This window comes from Pseudopodoces humilis, chromosome 5 (assembly GCF_049639895.1).
Source record: "Pseudopodoces humilis isolate 2021_Gansu_Grassland_sample_001 chromosome 5, ASM4963989v1, whole genome shotgun sequence".
Taxonomy (NCBI): domain Eukaryota; kingdom Metazoa; phylum Chordata; class Aves; order Passeriformes; family Paridae; genus Pseudopodoces; species Pseudopodoces humilis.
Genome location: NC_142204.1, coordinates 6,785,330 through 6,807,935, shown reverse-complemented (window position 1 = coordinate 6,807,935; position 22,606 = coordinate 6,785,330). Strand labels below are relative to the sequence as shown.

The following is a 22,606-nucleotide window of genomic DNA, read 5'->3' as shown; positions in this document are numbered from 1 at the left end:
CCTCTGTTTCTTTAAAATCTTTAAATGGGCCCGAGAAAGGATCAGAATGCAAAGCCTTTCTCATATACACAGGCAAAAGTTTAACTTAATTAACATTTTTGTGGCTATATTGTCACTCAATATGTAGGTAATAACAAATGTAAGAGGTAATAATGTTGGTGCCACACAGCCTCATTATAGCTCTCTTGACTCCTATGATTAGTAAGGAAGAGGTATTTGGCTATTAAGAGAAACTAAGTATATGGAAGGATGATTGTTTCATAACAATTTAAAACACAAAAAAATCTGGGTTTCATCTGCAGATGGGGCGTGCACTGATATATTACACAAGCTCTAATTATCCTCTTACAATAATAATAATTACAGGAATGCCACTCACTTGTGTTCCACATTCTTAGTAGTGAACTATTTACATTCCCTGTATTCAACCATAATATTTGGTACAAGCTACCTCTGCAAAGTTTTCATAATCAGCACCACTCTGGAAACAGCACACCCAAAGACCTTTTCGGGTCTGAGTGGAAATCTTGAATTTGGACCATGAGGTCTATTAGGAACCAAAAGGTCCATTAGGAACTCTTTGCCTTTAACAGCAGAACTGGCCCCACTGCAGCACTTGGCCTTGGCTGCTGCAGGTATTCTAAAGTTAAATCAGCAATTTTTAGGGGCAAGGAGACAGCTGTTTTGTACACAAGGATGCCTACAGATGGAGCCTGCAGATGCTCCACTAGTTGCACACTCTAAGGTGCAGTGGATATCTCTCTGATTCTCCTATACTCATCACTAATAAGGTTCATTTAAGGTATGGAACATACAACAAAAAAAAGTGGTCAGTATTTTAATGTTCTTATTTACCCAGAGATAAACTAAAACACAAAGGAGCATAGCCTAGCAATGAGGGCAAATGTCAATCTAGTCTGTCCTCTATTATATATGTATTATCTCACACTGACCTAATGGAAGCCAGGATTTCTCTTGAAAATTAGCAATAAAGCTGAGAAGTAATTTTTTTCTTGCCTGCCTCCTTTTGTCTTCACAATTGTGAAGCCTATTCAGAGCAAGTTTTTAAAAATGTTTGTAATTTATCACTTTATCACAAGCTCAGACCAAACCATGGTGGAAATAGTTAAAAGGAACCCATATTAAGACACACATAGTTTGAATACTGAAAGCAAAAACTAGATTACATTGATTTTTATTGGAGATTCTATTTAATTCAAACACTATTATATAGGTTTATGATGCATATTTCAAGACACTCTTCAGATTTGCTGTTTCCTAACTAATCCTTAGAGAAAAAAAAACTTGTTTAGTGTTTGGTTTGGGTCTGTTTTTTTTTTGATAAGACAGTGTCAGACTTTTTTTTTTAATCAGACAATAATCTGATAATAATTATTTTCCATCCTTTCATGGCAGCACCCAGTCACCACTCTAGTTCTCAGGATATAAACATATCCTGTGTAGTTGTAATCTTTGTTGCATCAGGAATTGAGTATTAAATAGTTTCATACTATTGCTCTTGTTCAGAAAAACCCATTCTCTTTTGACACAGAACTCACCATTACTTTTTAGATAGGATAGTTTCCTTCATTACTGCGGGGATTAGTTCACCTTTATTTTTGTCCTTCATACTGTCAGAGAGGGGAAAAAAAAAGAAAAAGTAACATCCTTTAAATGGCATTTATAGGCAAAGGCTCAAAAGACAAAAGAGTCTGAGCAAAAAACCTGAGAGAAATCTGAGAACACATATACATTACATTTCACAAATGAAGACACCTGTACCAAAAAAGAGATTTCTTCAGAACTCTAACAGGTACTGAATGAAAATCTGAAACAAGCAGCTTGGGTTTCTATCCAAAGAGCCATTCCTAAACACTTATTTCTTGCCAGGAAAGCTGTATAACTGCCCCTGTGCCCAGAAATAAGTAAGTGCTATGTGCTGGGCTGAAAGGGAAGCAAGGACAGAGTGGCACAATGGTATTCCAAGTTAATTTTCTCCCTGCTTGAGACTGGTTTTGCTTAATTTAACTCCCTGCCCTTGGCATGTCCCAGCTGAGATGTGTTAATTAACCAGCAGGCTGCTGGTGGCACCTCCTATCAGGCTTGGTTGGACACTGTTGGTGGAACAGGGTTTCCAGGCAGCTTAAAGGCAGGCAAGGAAGGCGTTCACAACAAATGCCTCACCTTAAGTCTTGATCAAGGGATACTGCAAGTTTAGGAAACTTTTGTCATGTAGATTTTTCTTTGTAATTTGCTTCTTTTTAAGCTATAGTGTCTGTATAATTAAAAGGATATTGTACTATTTATTTTGAAGGCAAAGTAATACAGTGGGATTATTAATGCTTTTAATTATTTGAAATTAGGTTTCTCTTTCATGAGTGAACACTTGAGACAAAAAAATCAAGTATTTTTTTGATCTAGACAGAACAGAAAATTATGTAACTATCTTGCTTATTTGGAAAAAAAAGGGTTTTGGCAGTTTGGCAAAAGAGACAGTCAGTATCTGCTGAGCATTCTGCTACACTTTATAGTAATCAACAACAAAAAATAACAGACCAACCTCATATTATAAAGTAGACCTTGTGCTACCAGCTGAAGTTACACCTGCAGAAAACAATGATTCTTAAGGCCTTTTCCAAGCACTGTGATACTCTTTCTGTCTAGGCTTACTAATTACTTTGTACTTTAATAAACTAACTCATAATAACTGGAGTTCTGTTTGACACAACTTCTGTAACATCATTGCATGGAAAGAGCAATCCAGTATTACATTTTGTGTTTACACTACACTTAAAAACTACTCCAAATGGAATGTTACAGCTACTAAGTCAGAATGGAGAGACAGGGAAATTGTCAAATCTCGCTCCCCTGTATTTTTTTTAGATAGGTTAACTTTGGGTCTCCACGCTCAAGAGGTTGGTCACTCCCAGCTTTGCATACAGGGGCAGTGAGAGGATCCTCCAACAGGAAGATTTAGAGCAAGATCATGCCTTAGATACCCTGTGGTTTTGCCTTTCCTACTCATAAACTGACATGGGAATTCACTTCATGTTATTTGGTTATTAAGCTATCAAATATTTTGATTCAATTCATCACTCCAGGGACACAATGCTGTCACTGATTAGTACAGTCTCTCCCATTCACAGTTTCATTGCCCACCCAGTCCTACTCTTCCTCTTTCCTACTTTCACCATCCAACCTCTTCCCAGGCACTAAAGTATCTTTATTATGTTATCCACATTCTCCCATACTATAGTTCATGTATCACATTCCCATTTGCTACAGAAAACACTGCAAGTCGCTAAGTGATTGTAATAAACACATAATTTAGTGTTATGTATTATGTGTATGTAATAAATACACCACCTACTATTTCAAATATTATACCAATCTGCTGTTTAAAAGAAAGCTGAAGAACTAATGAAGTTGCTGTTTGCTGCTATGGATTTCTATTCTACGTCCTAGCTTTCTTCATCTTGGTAATCAAAGATTATTTCCTTATACACTTCCCTTACAGAGTATTTGCATAACCTCCCCTCACCACTTTGTTTCATATTTCCTCATAGGTAAGGAGCAGCTCATGTCTAATTACTATCTGAACACTAACTGATGCACCAGCATACCAAAGGCAAGAGAAAACTGAATTCCTGCTACAGTTTCTATCCTTTCAAGCAATAATTTTTAAAAGTTTGCAGTATTTGGGAAAGCTCTACTCTTCTGTCAAGTTTGAATGACATAAGCCCAAAGCTCTTCTGTGAGTCTTACTAAAAATCAATCCATTGACTGTTCTTTTTCAACAAAACACCCATATTAGAATCTAAAGTGTATAAAATTCAATGATGCTCTGTGTAGGGGTTATTACTGCTTTGTGGGCACTGCTGTATCTACATGTAGCATGAACTGTTTAGGAAAGGGGAATTTTGCTTGCTGTAAGCAAACACAAATATTACTTTAAAAATACAGGCAAATTTCACAAACCATGTTCACCATGTGACAATTTCAGACATTTGACCAAATAAATTCTACAATGTATGCAACACACTTGCAGGAAAGAAAATACTAACAGCAAGGAATTAATTTAATTCAGATAATTCTAGAGTATGGTGTTTTATACATTAGAAATTATCATTATTTGCTGCTGCTTGCAAGTGTAATGTTTAGATTAAACTATCCAACCTCTTGTTCTTACACATTGGCAAGGCACCATTAATTTCAATACAAAACAGCACCAGACCTGCTGGTTATGATTCTCTGCAGCATCATAATGACATGATAATGGCCAGAAGAAATATTTATGACCTGACTCGCAAGACCAAGTACCACCTCAATGTTCCCCATTATCACAGACTTTTGAGAGCTAAACCAGAGGCTATGAGCACTCCACAAAAATAAAAAACAACTCACTCATGAGAGAAACTCCTGCCACCAGGACCAAGTTCATGACCCAGTCCTCAGAATCAACACAGAACAAATTGTGCAGTGACTGTGCCGCCCCATTAATAAACTAGTCTAGCTAATAAACCACACCAGGAAGAAAGTTCTAGGGTCTCTTTGCACAGTAAGCAAAGTTGAAATCCCCAGTGAAATTATATCTCCCCGTAAGGGACTAAAGAAGCACAGGGGGTAGGAGATGAGGTCAGTACTGAGGCCAACATTCCTGATGTCAGTGAGGAAAAGCCTGCAGAAAATCAAGGTAAGGGGGAAAAACCACACATTAATTTTAGCTTTTCTAAAAGGGGAGTTCTAACATGCTCCTTGTGTGTCAAAGGATTTTATTTCGTGTATTTAAGCCCTAAACACTCAGAGCAGCTTTTATTAAAATTAGTCAAAAGCCTAACTCACTTAAATGGGAACATCATCAAGACTTTAATGTGCTTGGAAGCTGTTACATCTTTATTGTTGACAACTTAAACTCATGGAACCCATTCTCAGCCTCTCTAAAGTTGCACTGATTGCATTTGCTTTCTTACAGCTGCTCACTCCAGAGGAACCAAATAGCAACCCAGCAGCTTTTTAAAAATGTTCTCTAATTATTATTGTTACCCAGAAAAGTGTTTCCTGTTTCAGTGTATAAATAGCAAAGTGATTATTTACAGCACTTGCTCCTGTTGAGAACTAGTATATTTGTCAGAGAGGTAAAACAAATAACTGGGCTATAATTTGCAATAATAAAACCTACACATCTCTTTCTTTTTTCCCTAGGGAAAAAAGCTACAGTTATACAGTTTTTGCACTTCTACCATTTTCTACAGGACTCCAGTTTCCCTTGAAGGAAAGGTTGTTTCTGTTCTCAGTAAAATGAACAAGGGTCTCAAGAAAAACAGTATTTTAAAATAGAATAGGCTGTTCCCTGACATGCAAATACATGCTAAGTATTGCTCTGTTTCTGCAGCACTGGGGTGAGCTGGGATGAGTATTTTCAGAGCATTTCACGTTGTGGGACACAGCTTTCATTTACTGGACCTAAAGTGACATAAAATGATCGGGACATTACTTCAGTTAATGTAAATCAGACCAGCTCAAAGATCAATGAAATGACACCTCTGTCCTCTGTTTTTGGATCCTGCCAAACAATCCATGTTTCTCCTGCCTCGTCCGGGATGGTGGGATGAGCTGACATGCCTTATGATAGATAATGCAAACTGTTCACTGGGGATTAGGCAGTGCTGCAGACAATTTGAAATGAGGTATTTTCTTACTCTTTTTGCTTTAGTGATGAACAGAACAGGGCATTTCTACAGTGCTCACTACAGCTTCTGGAAATGATTCACAGATCTCAGTTATATCACAGCAATGTCAAATTCCAGAGAGATCTATTCTGGTAAACACAGTGACAGGGAGAGAAACTTCTCAGTGTAGGATACATGATCAATTACTGCAACACGTTACACACCCAATGACTCATTTCTGGACAGCAGACAGTTTCCCACACATAGTACTGAGATGTCAGTAGGTATTCTAGGCTGATAATCTTTCTCTCTCTTTGCTTTTCCTGTCCCTTTCATTTTCTCCCAGCTGAGACCCGTGGAGGTTTGGTTTAGAATGTATTTCTCCTCCCTGGTCATGCATACATAGCATGGACAAGCAGAAAGATTGTGACCAAAAGAAAAGCACTCTGAAGTGATTATGACAACAAATTAACAAGCGAAAGCTGTACAGTTGTGGCAATTTTGAACATTTTTTCTGTCCTCTTTCCCCCAGCCATGGCATTTGATAGAAAAAGCAAGCATTTCCTGTCTTCTCACAAAAGATATTTAATTTCAGATTTAAAAACTAATCAGATAAAACAGAACAATGTCAATAGTTAGTCAAGGTCAACTCTGTGTGCTGTATTTGAGCTCAGCTGTGACCTTCCTTGATGAGAGGCTGTCAGGTGTTTATCAGACCATACGGCACAGGACAATGATGCTGCTTGGCCCGTAGAGTCAATTATTAATTTCTTTGTTGGAATTTAGGACACTTCATTCATGCATTTTAACTGTACTTATCTGATCTACAAAAGCAGAGGGTCCCCATAACTTTTCCTTGCCCTTTTAAACATAAAATCTTCACTAATGACTTTTAGAAGAAATATCTTATTTTTCACCCTGACATGCAGACCAAACTAAAGCAGACAGATTTGAATAGCCAATTCCTTCTGTTCTACATTTTTTTGTGTGAAGAAAAAGCAGGAAACTAGGAAACTGCAGCAACACAATGCATGAACATTGTTTGAAATGTCTGGCTTTATGAAAGCAGTACTACTGAAGTTACTGGTGAGTAACAGGAGGTCATTTCCATAGTACTGTAGTACTCTTCTCTGAAAGTCTTTGATCACTATAAGCTGTAACTTACAGCCAAGGAGGAATACTTCTGTGTCTGCCCTGTTTCAGTGCTATTCCTTGCCATTTCCCTCTGCTGAAGAGAGGCTTGATTAACCTTTCAGCTACCTCACTGTGGTTGTTGCTCTCCTCACTACCTGCACATAAGAAGCTTGAATTAGCCAGTTAGAGCAGGACACAATAAACAGCAAATGTGCAAAGCCATCCCACCCACTCCGTGTGACACATTCATCAGCACATATCAAACCTGAGGACAGATTCCCATTACACTGTAACCAAAAAATTAAGTATGGACATAACTTCCTCAGGAGGATTGTTCTGTCTGATATTCCCATGAAGATGAACATATATTTCAGTTGTCTTATTTTATATTTTTAAGGAAATTCCACTGTCTTTAACATGAGATCAAACCATCAAAGGCACAATTTGGCAACCAGGTAAGCCACTCAAAAATGCTTTAGATAGACTGTCATTCAGCAAACTGGGCAAGTCTGGTCTACACCTGTAGGCATAAAGAATTAAAACAGAGTAAGGGTTAACCTGTTTTGGTCCCCCCACACTTTGTTTTGAAGATGTCCTATAAGGCAACTTTGGATGATTTGAATGCTTTTATCAAGCTCACTTATTATTGTTGGAATTAATGTAGTTCCAGTGGAAGTTTCAGGACAACCTGTTACCACATTCAAGTTCAAGCTGCAAAGAGCAAATTTTTGAGTTTTCACAGAAGCTCAAATTGAGGAAGGTTTTCCACTTCATGTCTGTGCCTAATACAAAGCACATGTTTAAATCCCAGACAAGCAAATGTAAGTAAAGCTGGATAGACATGTAAGAAGAAATCAATTTGGTGTGTGTTTGATTTTTCCTCTCCACAAAGAGCTTAGGGTGACTCTGAGGGTTTAAAGACAGCAAATGCAGCCATCTTAAATTTAGATTTTGCATCCTGAGTGGATGGGGGTTACATAGGGAAGAAAAGTTTTGAATTAACCCGAAGCCCTTCTGTTCATTTATAAATGAAACCAAATTCCGTATAGATTACACTTCCAAGAATAATACTCCCAGTTCTCACAGATTCTCTGCGATTTTTAAATTCCCAGTTGTCTTCCATAATTTTGAAAATCCACCTCTACAAGGTTAAAAATGTCATTGTGAGTTCAAAGATTCCTCCAAGGCAAGGTACAGGTCTTGGAAACTCATTGATTTATCACTGTCTAAATGGAAACTTCCTTCAGCTTCACTTCACTGTCCTAACAAAACAGGATTTTCCCCTCTCGTGTTGGACAAAAGTGAGATATTTTGAACCAATGTTTAGTCACCTTCTGCTCTTCTAGTTTTTAATTATAGGTCATGAAAGCAAATGCATTGACCAATATAAATTGATAAAAAAGTTAAAAGAGGGAGTGTTACCAGGGAGAGCATTGCCTGCTGCTTCTAGGGAGGCATGTTCTAAAGCAGGTGGCTTCACCACCTTCCAGAGCCAGACATCACTGGGATCCCATTATCAAACATCTCAGCAAAATTAGGCCACCTAGAAGTGCTCTGGATGAGGCCCATTCATACATCTACTGACCGAATAAAAATCATCATCCCAGAAGTACTGAATATGATGATATCTCAGGCCTATGTGCCTTCTAATTTCTATTCTTGAACTAAAGAAAGACTCCACAGAGAAACAGTCCTTTAATGACAGTAACTTTATCTGGGAAGCTTCCCTGATAGTGTAATTTTTATTAACTGTAATGAAATACACCGTCCACATCTTCCCATAAGCTAATATAAAAATAAAATCAGCCCTCCTGCAAATCTCTTCAGGGAAAGAGAAGAGCCTCTCAACCAGAAGAGGCTTTCAAACCTGCCTCTTTGCCAGACAGGTGGGAGATCAATGCTGTTTTGCCATCATAGTCTATAAATAACATAAAAGGAGAGGGAATAAGCAGAAGCAATTCATTCCTCAAGATGAAAGTCAATACCTTTTTTTGCTTCAGATTTTAAAAGCTTCCAACACACATTATTTCCTCTCCTCCACTTTTACCTTTCTTTACAAATGTAGTCTAAATTAATTAATTTCTGATTCAGAAATTATAGGGGATTTGTTTATTTGTAATTTTAAGTGATGATGCCACTTCTGCAAGAGTGAATAAAACATGGCATAAAACACTGTCCTTCTTAATGGCCCAGAAGAGCCACCTGAAAGATATCCTTTGAATTAGAGAAGTGAGTTAGCCATGTTTCAAGTATTAGGCTGAACTCTAAAGAGTTCATAAGCATGAAAGTCAATCTCATAGTAACCCTTACACAATAGATGTTGATTGTACTAATTTTGTACCTTCTAGAAAGGATCAATGCTTAACACTGAACTAGAGAAAAAAATCTATTTTGTGTCTCATTTTCAGTTGAATCATTAAAACCAGAAAAGTAGACTGGGGGTAGAAGGAGGTTTGAAAAAAATGCATGTACCAGATAGCCTAAATTGCCTTTGCTGAATGTGAACAATATTCTTTAGCTGCTTTTGAGAAGAATAGAAAGATGACAGAAATTACTGTGGGTAGGAAGCTAGGTTTCATGGTCTCTTTTTTTGTTGTAGTTGTTTTTTATTAGATTGAATCTTGCAAGTCCTATTGTCCCCATTCCTCATGTAAGGTAAACAATTTTTTGTATTACATAGAGGGCTATGTAATACAATATTGTAATCTATTCAAGCAGCTATCAGGGCTGGGAGGGCATGATTTTATTCATTTCATAAAACATCAGAACAATGTGTGAGAAACAAAACAACCATGTATAATAGCTTGAGCATCCATTGTAGATTTATTCAGCCACTGCTGAGCCTGAAGCTCTGTTTTGGCTTGGCTATCCATAATCTAAATATCTCCAAAACACTTTCAGACTGTCAGCATCCACTAGCAACATATCGGCTTGGAGCTCTGGCACACACAGGCAAACTTTTGTCCACCAGGAAAAGTTGTGCAACCACGATAGCATTGACTAAAGATACTGCAACATGAAAATCAGGCAGGTCACTGGGACTGTGAGACTCGTCCTGAATTCATAAAACCTATTGTCTGGCCTCATACTTTAGTGACTTTTAAGAGAAGGAGAAACGAAATATATAACAAAAAAACTATTTGCAGGCAGTCTGTCTGGTGAATATGCACATCACAGAAAGCTGCAGGGTACAGAAATCACATATTTTAGGAATCTTATGGCATACTATTGCAGGCTGACTCCAAATAGCTGGGTAGGCAGAGGTGGCCATGGTGGAGGAATCTTAACCATAGGTGGAAGTTTTCCTTTCTGTTTCCTCCAAAGTTTTTCTTCATATCTGCAAAAAAAATCAACATTTCAGTGATATTCTATGCACCACGCATGGCAGAATGTATATGTGAACAGCTACAAGTGTTGCTCATGATGCTGATCTCCTGAAAAAAGTGTATATCCTGCAGATCTTACAGAACCTTGTCTTACAGAATTTCAGGATGACAAATATTTAAAGTAGATTTATGGTGGAATACTTAAGCAAGACATAGAAGAGCCTTTTTGCTTCAGCCAGTGGAGCATAGTAATAAATGTGTCCAAAAAATAGAATGATACTATAATTTAACAGCAAAATTCAGACATTTTTGCTCCTCAAATTACAACTCCCTTTTCTTTGCAACCATGTAATCCAATATATAACCTCAAAGCTCTAAGGTATTTTCTGTTATCCCATATATTTTTACATAAAAGGTGTGTAAAAAGCCACCAGGCATCAGTAACAGTCATAATCAAAGCTTCCAGTTACTTTCATTCAGCAGTGACATAAAATCACTTTCTCTCAATACATCAAAGCATTTCCATGTAAAGCACCACGTTAGAAAGACTTATTGATACTAATACTGGTGCTTGACTATTCCAGCCCTGTGCAGTTCTTTTCCTTTTCATCTCCCATCCACTCTCAAATACTTTTCCCTAGTACACACAAATACACACCACATAACCATAATGGATTCACTAATAGCTACATTACACCATTAGACACACCCAGGAAGTTTAAAATCAATCAACACTGCTGACTGGGAATGCTCTTCATATAAAAGAAGTCAACCTGTTGCAATATGTAAGGAAAGAGGTCAGGATTACAGTGTTGCCCAAGAAAATTGTATGATACCTATAAGCAGCAATGACATATAGATTGGTTTTGCTAACACTCACACAGAAGTAGCAATCATATTAAGAAAATGCTCCATGACAGAGATGGAGTTTTTCCAAATCTGTAGAAAACTAAACACCTGATGCACTTTAGTATGTCTGTGATGGCCATGCAGCTTTCAGAATTAATCCAACCCAGCACAAACAGGTAAATTACACTTTAAATCACTGAAGAAATAGATTCTTCTTGGAATACAATGATCAGGATGCAACTCCACCTGAGAAAAAAGTGAGGCAATGCGTATTAAATTTGCCACACACCAGATAACTTCTTGAGGGATATTTAACTGGTCATATTTGAGATGTTCTCCCAGATCATCTAAATAGTTCAAGTATGTGATCTTTTTCCCAAACTTGTGGCTAAAAAATAATTTCAAAAAAATCACAAAGTAGTATAAAAATTAGCATGGGAGGAATATTTACAAAGGGTTTAGTTTCTAATTCTACAAAAATGTAAGTGCTGATGTGAGTCATTGATTTTAAAATAATTAAGGATTTTAGAAAAATTACATATTTTAGCTAGAGATAGGCCTTGCTAGAATTAGTTAGATTTAAATGATTAAGTTAGAAGTAGGATCTGAAAAAATGAAACCCAGATTTAGGTGAAGAATTACTCGTCCTTGAATATTTGCTTAGCTGTGCTTATAGTAAGAAAAGAGAAAATTATAAATAGGCTTAAAAAGATAACAGACCCTACATCTAAAAACCCAATTTAAATTCACAAGGGAGGAAAACTGGAGTTCTACCAAATGTCATTTGTAGAAAGGTCAGAGTGAGGAAGAGTAGTCTTCCTTCATCTTTTGATGACCCCTCCTCACAAAAAATTACCCCCTCCTCAAATTAGGGAGCTGACCACGCAGGCATAATGACTTTCTAAACTCATTACCATGCATTTTAATATGAAGCGGGGAACGGAAGGGGTGTTATGAATATGTATTAGTATTTTGGATATTCAAGACTTTTGTAAATAAGTGGATACTGGAATCTTTTGTCAACCTGCAGTGTGTGTTAAGGGGATGACCCCCCACACTTGCCCAGAGCTGTGATTAAAACATACCCTTTATAACTTTAAACTGTTAGAGAGCTTTTCATATCTGTTAACAGATTGATATTGATTCTAGATCAATATTGCTATTTTGGTAAATCAGATGCAACTCAAAATTAGACTGTAATTGAAGCAGTAGGAGACATAAGATATATTTAATTTCATATGATCAAGCACATACAGTGCATGCCTGAGAGTCTGATTTGAATAAAAATAACTGAATCCCATCTTTATGTTTTGTGATTTGCACAGATATGAAAAACATTGCTTTAAAAGGCACTGAAAACCAGTTTCACACTGCATCACTCACTAAAAGAATTGTTAACCTTCGAGAGAATGTTATCCAGACCACAGAATGTGTTTGTATGATGTAGGTATTCCACTCTGCAAAAAGACAAAATAATGGGTCTGTAGAAATAAACCACACCGTAATTAAGCAACAGGTAAAATTTTCAAAGCATTTTTAGTGTATACCCTTGAAGTGCTGGGTCATCAGCTTTATCCCTTTTGAAAAGGGCTGGATAGCTTCTAGGAAACACCAGGAATACTATTTTTTTTTCTTTCTACAAGTTGTACAAAACAGACTTCTGAATTTGAAGCTCAAAGTATCATCAGTTAGGTCTTTTTCAGCCAGAATACACGACCAGCATATAGACACGGTGCATATGAGCCGAGGTGTTCAAACAAGGGTCAGGAACATGTTTATACATATGATCTGAAATAATGTCTTATTTTTCCACAACACAAAATATTTGGACTGTAATGAAGTGTCAAGAGAAATAGTAGGTGCTGTAGTAGTAGTAGTGTACTTTGCTTCTACTTACTTTAATAGAAAAATTTGGGAAAAACTCTGTCATGGATGGATTTGTCCCTGGATTGTCCAATCCGCATGCTCCCTCTAGCGGTACATGGAACAAACAGTCACTTCTCTGAATTTTGCTAGCAGGAATTTTGGAACACACTAGGAATATCATTCTGTGCATGCACCGTTTCAGAGCTCCCCAGAGTGTCTTTTATCCAAAAGAGCCCGAACTTCCAACATCTTCTCTAAGGCACAGTTGAGCACACAACTCTGTAGCTAATCACCTCTGGTAATAGAAGACATGTCACAGAATACACAATATGTAAAAAAAGTCATGGGCTATTAGGAATAAGTGCTGATCCTTAAAAATGCTACATCACCACTGCCACCTAAATGTATATTATTTTCAAAACAGGTTCTGTTAGCTATATTAAAAATACAGTCTTCCTACAGTTATCTTGCACTTTAGAGAAAATACTCTTGACTTAACACATTACCTTCTTGCTCATTTCTTTTGGGACTGGAAAGAAGATGTGCTAACAGGTACCAAATGTACTAACAGACCACTGAAAAATAAATACATGTCTCTTAATAATGAAATCTATTTTACATCTGCTATTTTTATTGGCACTACTATCTACAAATGAGTCTGGGCTATAATTCAGCAAATCTGGGAAACAGAAAGTCCAGAGGATTTTCCTCCCTTATTTTTATGAATTGGATTAATATTGACATTTAACAGCATGATTTGCCAAGATAAAATTAATTTAAACTAAAATTAAAAATACTATGAAAAAATTTAAATTGCACTACCCTAGTAAATTAACAATATTGATAAGTTTTAGTCTTTGATGAAAGTATAATTTGTACAAATTGTACATGGGCTATTTCACACTTAGTAACCCAAACTTTTTTGACAAACCCAAACTACAGTTGGTCTGAAAAGCAAAGGCATGGTTGGCTATGAAACAATTTTAAGTAGAAAAGAAGGTTTATCCCTAGCTTCAGCTGATTCCTGCTTTCTGGTTGTGGACCTTTTCAGAGTTTACTCATACTTTCAATTATTTTGCCAGTCCCAGTGTACAAACAGCTTTGTTGCTGTTGGTCACAGATTTATAAAACAGAGTAGAGTGTTACTAAATTACACTCAAAACAAGTATCGAGGTACACAGTGGTAAAAGTCAAGTACAAACAGAAACAACCAATTGTGATGAAAACAGGGTGATCAGAAGGTCAAGGTAAGGATGCATCTAAGATGGCAGGCATTGTTTGAATTATTTATGCTAGACATTAATGCTTAAGTGTATCAGGATCACTCATTTTTCAACTGCCAGTGTGTCACACTTTCCAAAAAAAAAAAAAAAATTTAGACATAGTAAGATCCAGGGAAAACGAGTATTTGCAATGGGTAGCTGTAATCTCATATTTTTTAAGAATTAGCAGGCAATTATTGGTGTAAGTCAAATAGTACCACTGTTGTCCACCTGTGGCTCAACTGAGGGAATTAACATGCACAGGCTGAAAATCACTGGTGTCCCAAAAGCATCTTCTTGCAGCTGTTCCCAAGGAGCTCTCAGCTAACTCCGAGAAAAAAGATGGTTTCACCAGAGTATTGTCATGACCATCATGAATTTTTCTGGGTTAATTTTTGGGTTTTGTTAAATTTTTGGTCTGGGCTTTTTTTTCTAGAAGGTTTCCATACTTATCTTAAAGCAAATCAGGAATAAACAAACCAATAACAAAAATAAATCTATCTCCATTCCTGAGACACCATCAGGTACTGGACATCCTGCATCTGTCACACTTTTCCCACCACTGCTCTGTGTCCTGGACCAGTGTCCTGTGTCCAGTGACATTTATTTTACTGCCAGTTAAAATAAAGACCTAGAGTTTTCTTGTTTCAAGAACAGCATATTCTGGAATGATTTTCAGCTAGAATTACTTTTTAAAAAAATTTCACATGCACCTTAGTTGTCCTGATCTGTCTAGAAGTTAAATTTCCCTTTTCTACTTAATTAGTTTTCTAGCCCTCAGAAACTGAATTGATTGCAAGTTACTGTAATGGAATTTTTTGGCTGGTTCTTTATGTCTTCTCAAGATTAGCTGTTTCCATCCTGCAGCCCCAAAAATATTCACAGTATAATTTGAAAAATGTCAGAATTTTTTTGAAAGTGACCAAAGTTGAGAAACAGAAGCTGAGCAAGCCCCACCATTCTTGCACTCAGTGGTGTCTGCCTGTTGCTAATGGTTCCTTAGAGGTAGCACCAATTTTTGACCATGCAAAGGAAAAGAACACCCAGTAAATCAAACATCACCTTTACCATTATATCCTCCTTTTCAAATTCCTATGGGCACTTCAGGGATCATCCATTAACTTTGAGAACATAAGTAATGTCAGTCCTATTCATACCAACTTCTGATCAGCCCAAAAGTTAGTAATTCATCATCCACTTTACTGCACCACCCAGTAACTCCAGTCATGCACACAGTTCCATTTCTTTAAGTGCTGTCAAATTCAACAAAAAAGTCATAGTCCACAGAATAACCGTGCTCTAAAAGCCATATTTACTTTAACATAGCAGTAAAACTAATAGGAATTGAGACTCCCTTTTCTTGGAAAGAAAAGAACTCTACCCTATTCATTTCCAATCTTAAGCTCACCTTACTCATTAGTTCAAGAGTTTAAATGGGTATTGGACTGACATATTTTACTGTTACCTGACATATTTTACTTCAAGCCTTTTTAAAAGCAACTTATTAGAGAACAAACCATCCTTGAACTAAATGGGAACAATGTGTTCATTGAACTGCCAAGCACCTTGTAAGAGGTTTAAAGGTATTCCACAGAATTTTTATGAAGTTGGTTGGATGGACAACATACAATGCTTTACCTAGGAAAAGAAAACAAAGCTGTTAGAAAAATGTTCAGTGCTAGAGATGGTAGAACTGAATAGCTACAATTGAATAGAAAGTTATTATTACAGGCATATTACACAGTATCCTTTTCAAGTACATTAAAAAGACCTAATTCAGAAGAAATGGAATGTAAAATGAAAAAAAGAAACCAAACCAAAACCAACCAAACAAAGCCAATTTTTAAAAGTGGTCAGTTTTGACAATAGGCCAAATGAATTATTATGTTCCTAACAGTGTCTGCTCTCTCACAGATTTAATGTCAGGTAGACAGAACAGAAATTAAGCAATTTGAAAAAAATATTGATGGGAGAATGAAGGCTCTATAAAGAAGTCTTTGATTAAAAACATTACTTTTTTCATATCCCTTTATTTTCTGCTTGCAGGACTTGCATGTTGGAAAAAAAATTTAAATTTTCAGATATAGAATTTATACATAATTCTTTAATTTTACAACTAATTTTGTCCTGCTTTGCTAGTAATTACCAGGGGATAAGCCAGCTGCTAGTTGCTTGATATTGCATTGTCTCTTCTGTAGGAGACAAAACCTTCTTTCATTATTGCTTTGCATGATTCTAGTGTCAGTTCATGATATCTAAACAATAGATTTTAGTTGGCTGAAACTGAAATGGAAACCAGGCAAAAAGACTCTTCTCTTATTCAACGTTATTGCAAAATGAAATTGAGACATGCATATTGAAATATCCTGATCCTGATCATTGTCAATGAAATATGATCATGAAATTATTTATTAATAAAAATCTTGTAACAGGTTACGCTAAGAGGAGGAAAAGGGAATCAGGAAACTCAGGAATTACATTAATTTTTCCTTTTGGGTTTTAATTGGGCCCGTACACTTGTGAATGAAACAGGTACTGTGTGTGTTCACAAAGCCACTGCCACACAAGCAAACAACTATCCTTGTGCAACTGGCACTACTTGCCTAAGAGCCCAAAAGCCACAACAAAAACTAACAAGCGAAACACCTCAGTTGCTTTATAAATGTTTCTATTTTAACTGTGTTTTGCACCTTGAAGCACCTTGAAATTTATGTTCCTCAGTTTCCTAGATTACCATGTCCAAAAGGCTCTATTGAGCCTCTGCTGTGAACCTTCAAAGCAAGATCTATTCTTTTGAAAATACTGCTACTCAGCATTTGCTTTCATGATGCTGGCTAATTAGTCTCATCTGTCCTCCTTTTCCTTTGACCCCAGAAGTCTGAAAAGGGCAGGGCTATTTTTTGTTTGTTTGGTTTGTTTTTTTTCCTTCAGGCTAATACAGTACCCCATACATGTTGGGCTGGGAATTTTGCTTTGAGTTATCAATGACAGCATGCCAAGAAGTTCCAACTGTTAATAAAATGACAGGTTCTGCCTGGTGACCTGAGCCTCTGTGTTCCATTTGTTCTATATTTTCTGGGTCAGGGTGGGGGAGCAGAGACAGATTTTTGGAATAAATGAGAGTCTCATCATGCACTTGTAGGCAACAAAAAAAGACACTGACCTTGTACTGCTTCTCCCCACAATGCAACTCTAAACCTCGCTTAAGAATCTCCCAAAAGGAGAACAGTGCAATGCTTTGCTCTGGAATTGTCAGTGCATGTCAAACCCCAGTATTGCAGTCCAAACCTCTTGTCAAAGACAAAATATAACAGACCTTTGCCTTTCATCTCCTTTATGCAGCCCTAGAAAGAACAGATGCATCGTACTACCCATATTCAGTCACGTTGCCTTCCTGATGGCAACTTACAAACAAGTTACAACAAGCTGACAAGTAAAAGACTGACTTAAATAGGGACTGGCTGCTCCATTGGTAACTTCACACTTTCAGGGAGCAAACATCACAATTCTGGTCTCCACTATTAAAATGAAATTTATCCAAGAGCCTTGGCCTCAACTACACCTTAACCAGATACTCCATGAAGTCCTGAACCGTAGCCATCAGCACTCCAAAGATCAGTACAACCAAACACAGATCTTGGTTTTCTTCCCATGCCCTTTCTTACCTTTGGAGAACAACTGCAGTGCCCAGGCCATTCCTCAGAACAGTACAGAAGACACCTAATGAAAGAACCAAGAGCACTGACATCATTACAAGAATTTGCAATGGCAAAGTGAACTCAGTTTATTGAGGGTGGATCAGGACAGATTCACCTAACTTCCCTCATGGAAGTTAGTTATAGACATTACACAATCTGAAGAGTAAACCAGATCTTTTAGAGACTTACTACCTGTCAAATTTCTTGTAGGCTGTTTGTAGCCATTTCAGAGATGGTTTATTCAGGCACTTCAGGCCATAGTGAAAGTAGACAACTGTATAATCATTCTCTACATACTGGCCCAGAGCATACTTTAAATACCTGAGGAGAAAAATAACATTTTGGTTTTAAGTCAGTTTACTGGATGAAGCAGTAACTGGGAAAGAAAATGTGCTATTTTTGCACAGAATGCTATTGACTGCTGTGGTAGTTTGGCATTTAGAAAAAGTGGAAAAACATTTACAGAAGTAATTCCTCTGAGAGAGGCTGCTGGGAGTTTCTTCTCTGGTTGAGATCACACTAAGAGCTGGCCAGTTTTGAGAACTGACAGCATTTTAGACCACTGAAAAGTAAGATCACCTTTGCGAATACTATCTTTTAAACCCAAGCCCGGGAACTGCTTGTGTCTTTGTTTCTGGCCTTGAAAGGTATCAGAGCTCTGGTGTGGCAGGGCCTGCTCCCTGCCCCATGGCCTGTGCAGCCGGGGTGGTGGGGAGGTTGGGCTGGACTCCAGTGGCTCCCAGGCAGGGGATGGAGACTGAGGGGCTTCCCCCAGCCTCAGGCCAGGCCAGGCTGTGCTGCGGCCCCTCCCGGGAAACCCTCCAGGTCCTATTCCAGCAGGGTGGCTGAAGCCTTTTCCAGGGGGGCCCCAGCCCTAGGCTAGGCTGGGCCACAGGTACTGACATCTCGCTGATGCCGTCTCACCCCCCACATGACCCGCACAGTCAGCTCCTGGTAGAAAAGGGAGAGCTCTTCTGCTCTCCCTGCGGCTGCTGGGCTGAGAGAGACACCTGAACTCTGACACCATGAATGCCTGCTGTGGCTTGGTCCAGATTTAACCCTTTCACTACACAGATGAGACCTGCAGACTTAAGGCTCCTCTCCAGAGAGAGGAAAGTGAGAAATCAGCACATAAAAGACAACATGAAACATCAAAGTCAGTAAGAGAAAGAGTCAAGCTCCAGACAGAAGGAGAATGAGAAGATGCTTCAATAAGCTGAAATATTCTTTTGGTAAGGCCATGGAGATGGACAATAATGTTCTGAAAAACTCCTTCAATTCATGAAAGCGTATAGGGGAGAATTAAGTATTTCAAACTGTAGATCTTAGCAAAGGTATCCATTGATGAAGCTAACTAAGCATGGTGGAGTAGCTGTGGCCCTGTGAGATGCTTGAACAGAGATGAGAGCTGATGAAGACCCTTTGCCCCAAGGGAGAGAAGAAGTAAACCTCTGTTCCCAGAGATGATCACAGAAACAGATGAAGAGAACCTTTGCCTTTTAATAACTCATCCTTAAAATAATACCCCTTGAGTTCATGGCCCATGGACATCCCTCTGAGTGGTATGAAAATGGGAGTAGAGCATGATAGCAGAGTTTATTCTCAGGTGGCTGCCAATCATAGAAATGAAACACCACGAGAAAACTGTTTTTTGTGGAGAACTCTCCATGGAATGACAAGAGAGAACTACAGAGACTGATGAAAGACTACTGTATAGTTGGTACTGCTTTAACATCCCAAGTTTTGTCTCTATGGTGTCAGTTGGGAAAGGAAAAATGTTGGGGGAGGTGGGGAGAAAAGGTTTCTGGAGGTTTTATTCTGGTTTCTTATTCTTGTAGTCTTGTTAATAAAGTCTCTTTATTCCTTTTAAGTTTTAAGCCTGTTTTGCCCTTCTACTCTATATCTCACAGCAAGAAATAAGTAAGTACTCTGGTGATTTTGGGCTAGTGCTAAAAACCACCACAACTGCAAATTCATGTTTGCTTCAAAATATTTATCTAAGAAGTTAATCTTGCTCTAGTGGCAAATAATTCCACATCATTGCAATGCCTGAAATTTTAAAGAAAATATTTAGTTACAAAAACTACAGTGCTCATGAATCACTGAAAAATGAAGACAATATGGGACTGTGTTTGCCAAGAACTTTTTTAAGAGATGCATTTTAACTAAAAGCAACTTTTATTTTGCTTTTCTCAGTCTTTGCAAAGTCTTCCTTTTAGACAAGCAAACAATGTCATTTTGCGTTTTCAAAACAATGAAGAATTTGTTTTGGGCTTTCCTCTCAATTTAAAAGTTTCTAAATCCCTGAAAATCCATTACCCCTAATTAAGCTGCTCTTCTTGAATGTATTTGTTTTTCCCTTGTTTGCATTGTGAGGACTGAGTTTGTACATGATTTCCCTTAATTTTAAGCACTACATGATGTATCCCATCTTGAAATAATACTGCATGATTTATAAGCAGATTGCTGTGTGTTCATTCTTTTACAGTATAGTTTAAGACTATTTTCATTCCCTTTCTTCTATAATTATATAATTCTATAATTATAACAGGATGGCCTATTACACAGCTCAATGACTCAAATAAAACAATGATAGAGCAGTGCAATCTAGCCTCATTTCTTGCTGTGTCAGATGTCAATTTTCTCATGTTATTCTCAATGCTGCCTTCTTATGCTGCAACAGTCCTAACTATTGCTCTTAATTGAATGTAAGTGATTTTCATTCAATAAAATAGACAGTTCCATGTGCCATGTACTGGGCTGTGACTATCTGCAAATATGAACACTATGACTACCTCCCTTTGCATAGAAAAGCCTGTCATTTCTTACCCTATACTCCCATAGTCTCATTTATCTTATTCCCTCAGCGTACTGTAAATCTTAGACTGCAATTAATATAATGCTGTTTTGATCCCTGATGTAAATATTAGTGGTATTTTGATGGAAAAAGTAGTAGTGACAGTCAAACAACACTTTTTTAAGAGTTTTAAATTAAAATATACCTAAACTGACTTTGTAACAGAGTGCCTTGTGTTTTATTTTACAGCATATAAATTTCTTGTTACATTGCATCCAGAAAACATGTTTTTTTAAAAATAACAGAGTGTTTTGGGAACATATAATAACCAATATTTTTCTACAGTCAATTACCTGTTCCAAGAATGTTACAAAATTGCAGGGATGCTACAAAAGCTTTACCAAATCAATTCTTTAAATTACTTCATCACAAAATACCTTGCAATCAGGGCCTACTCTTTTCCTACAGCTTTTTCTCAGAATTCAACATCTGAATCTAATTACTTAAAACCAGATCACTTGCTATTGCTACCTTCACATTTAAAACTTACCTTCAGTTCTCTCTTAGGACAGATTTTCCAAGTGAGCTTGATGTGGGCTCAGATACAGGAAAATATGCTGTGAAGAGCATAAGAAATGAAGCAACACAGTCAAAATAATTTATTAAGTAACCTGTTTTTTAATCCCTCTCCATTTCTGAGAAGCTGAAACAACAAAATTTTTGTCCTTCCCAATGGTGGTGTTTGAAAGGTACTCAAACATTTTGGCAATGGAGGCTGTACAAGAACTCCAAATAGGTTTAAAATGTTTAATAAGGACAGGATTCTCAAGACAAAACAGATCTTGCAGTGACAAACTACAAGGCAGAAAGAAACATGTCCTGGTACTTTGCTGCAGCAACTTTATAAGGAAAAATCTTATTAATTTATATATTTGCAACCCCTTTTAATGCAAAACCCCAAAATTTTATACATGTAAAAATATTAAGCATAATGGAGTGAATGTAATACAGGTAATTTTATAAAGCAGAAAACCCACTAAGATGTAAATAACTAAACAACACTCTTCCTGAGTGATTTAGGTAAAGTATACCAAATTAAAGCAAACACAGCTATTCATGAGAATATATGTACACAGCACAAAATTGCTAGAATTTCTCTTTCATTGGTCCACATTATAAATTTTTTTAATTTTTTTTTAATACAAAAAGAATTTGTCAATAAAATCAAGACAACAAGTAAACCTTGAATTGCTTCTTCCAGTAGAGACTCCAGGTGGGTTAACTGTCAGTTTAATCCACATCTCATTCACTTAACATTAGTAGGTCTTTCATCCTCTTCATTTCACTCCCTGCCTGTTGCTTCTCCTCCCTGAGAGCTCATTCCCCTGGAAGCAAGTTAACAGAAGTTCTTATATAAAGTGTAAAGTAGTCCATGCAGGAGATTAAAAGCAACTTACTCAAGCAACCTTGTGTGATTGAACTGGTGGGATGGGGGCATGTGGCAGCAACTGAAGATAATCACCTTCTTTCCAGAATTGTCAACACCTGGTAAACAAAACAGTTAGTAAAGACAATCAATACTCAGTTACTAATGGGACCTCAGGTATCTGAAAAAATGGCGTGTATCTCCTGATATTTGGGGAGATTACTACCCAGAACACCCTGTGAAACTACACTGTCAAGTCACATGTTACCTGTAGAAAGCTAGGCAAATGGTAAGGCAAAGCTCAGAAAGTCATATGCAAATGGTGGTGGTGCTGCTCAGCTCCAGACAGGGAACACTGAAGTCCTCCTGGAACATTCAGCTGTGGAAGAAAACAGGCCTGCTTTCCCTAGTAGTCTTGGAAATAACATGTTTTCAAACTCTTCATGCTTTATTTTTGGAATTTATTAGAACACAAGCACTTTGGGCATCTGCTTTGTCACACATGTAAATTGGATGTTTTTAACCAAGTTAAGCTTTCTTTTATACTCTCTTTCAGAACCACTGCTACACTAAGATCAC

At 37.3% G+C, this 22,606-nt stretch overlaps 1 protein-coding gene across 1 annotated transcript in view; it reads right to left on the bottom strand.

Annotated features, from left to right (window-relative positions):
* ARHGAP8 (Rho GTPase activating protein 8) overlaps positions 1–21,935 on the bottom strand; it is a 32,977-nt gene extending 11,042 nt beyond the window's left edge. Inside the window, 8 exon segments of the mRNA XM_088055063.1 lie at positions 1,566–1,631; positions 10,030–10,140; positions 11,268–11,366; positions 15,672–15,744; positions 17,772–17,826; positions 17,997–18,125; positions 21,152–21,218; positions 21,844–21,935. Of these exon segments, the coding sequence (XP_087911189.1) occupies positions 1,566–1,631; positions 10,030–10,140; positions 11,268–11,366; positions 15,672–15,744; positions 17,772–17,802 (380 nt within the window). The 5' untranslated portion in view covers positions 17,803–17,826; positions 17,997–18,125; positions 21,152–21,218; positions 21,844–21,935.
* Positions 21,936–22,606: the final 671 nt, after the last annotated feature.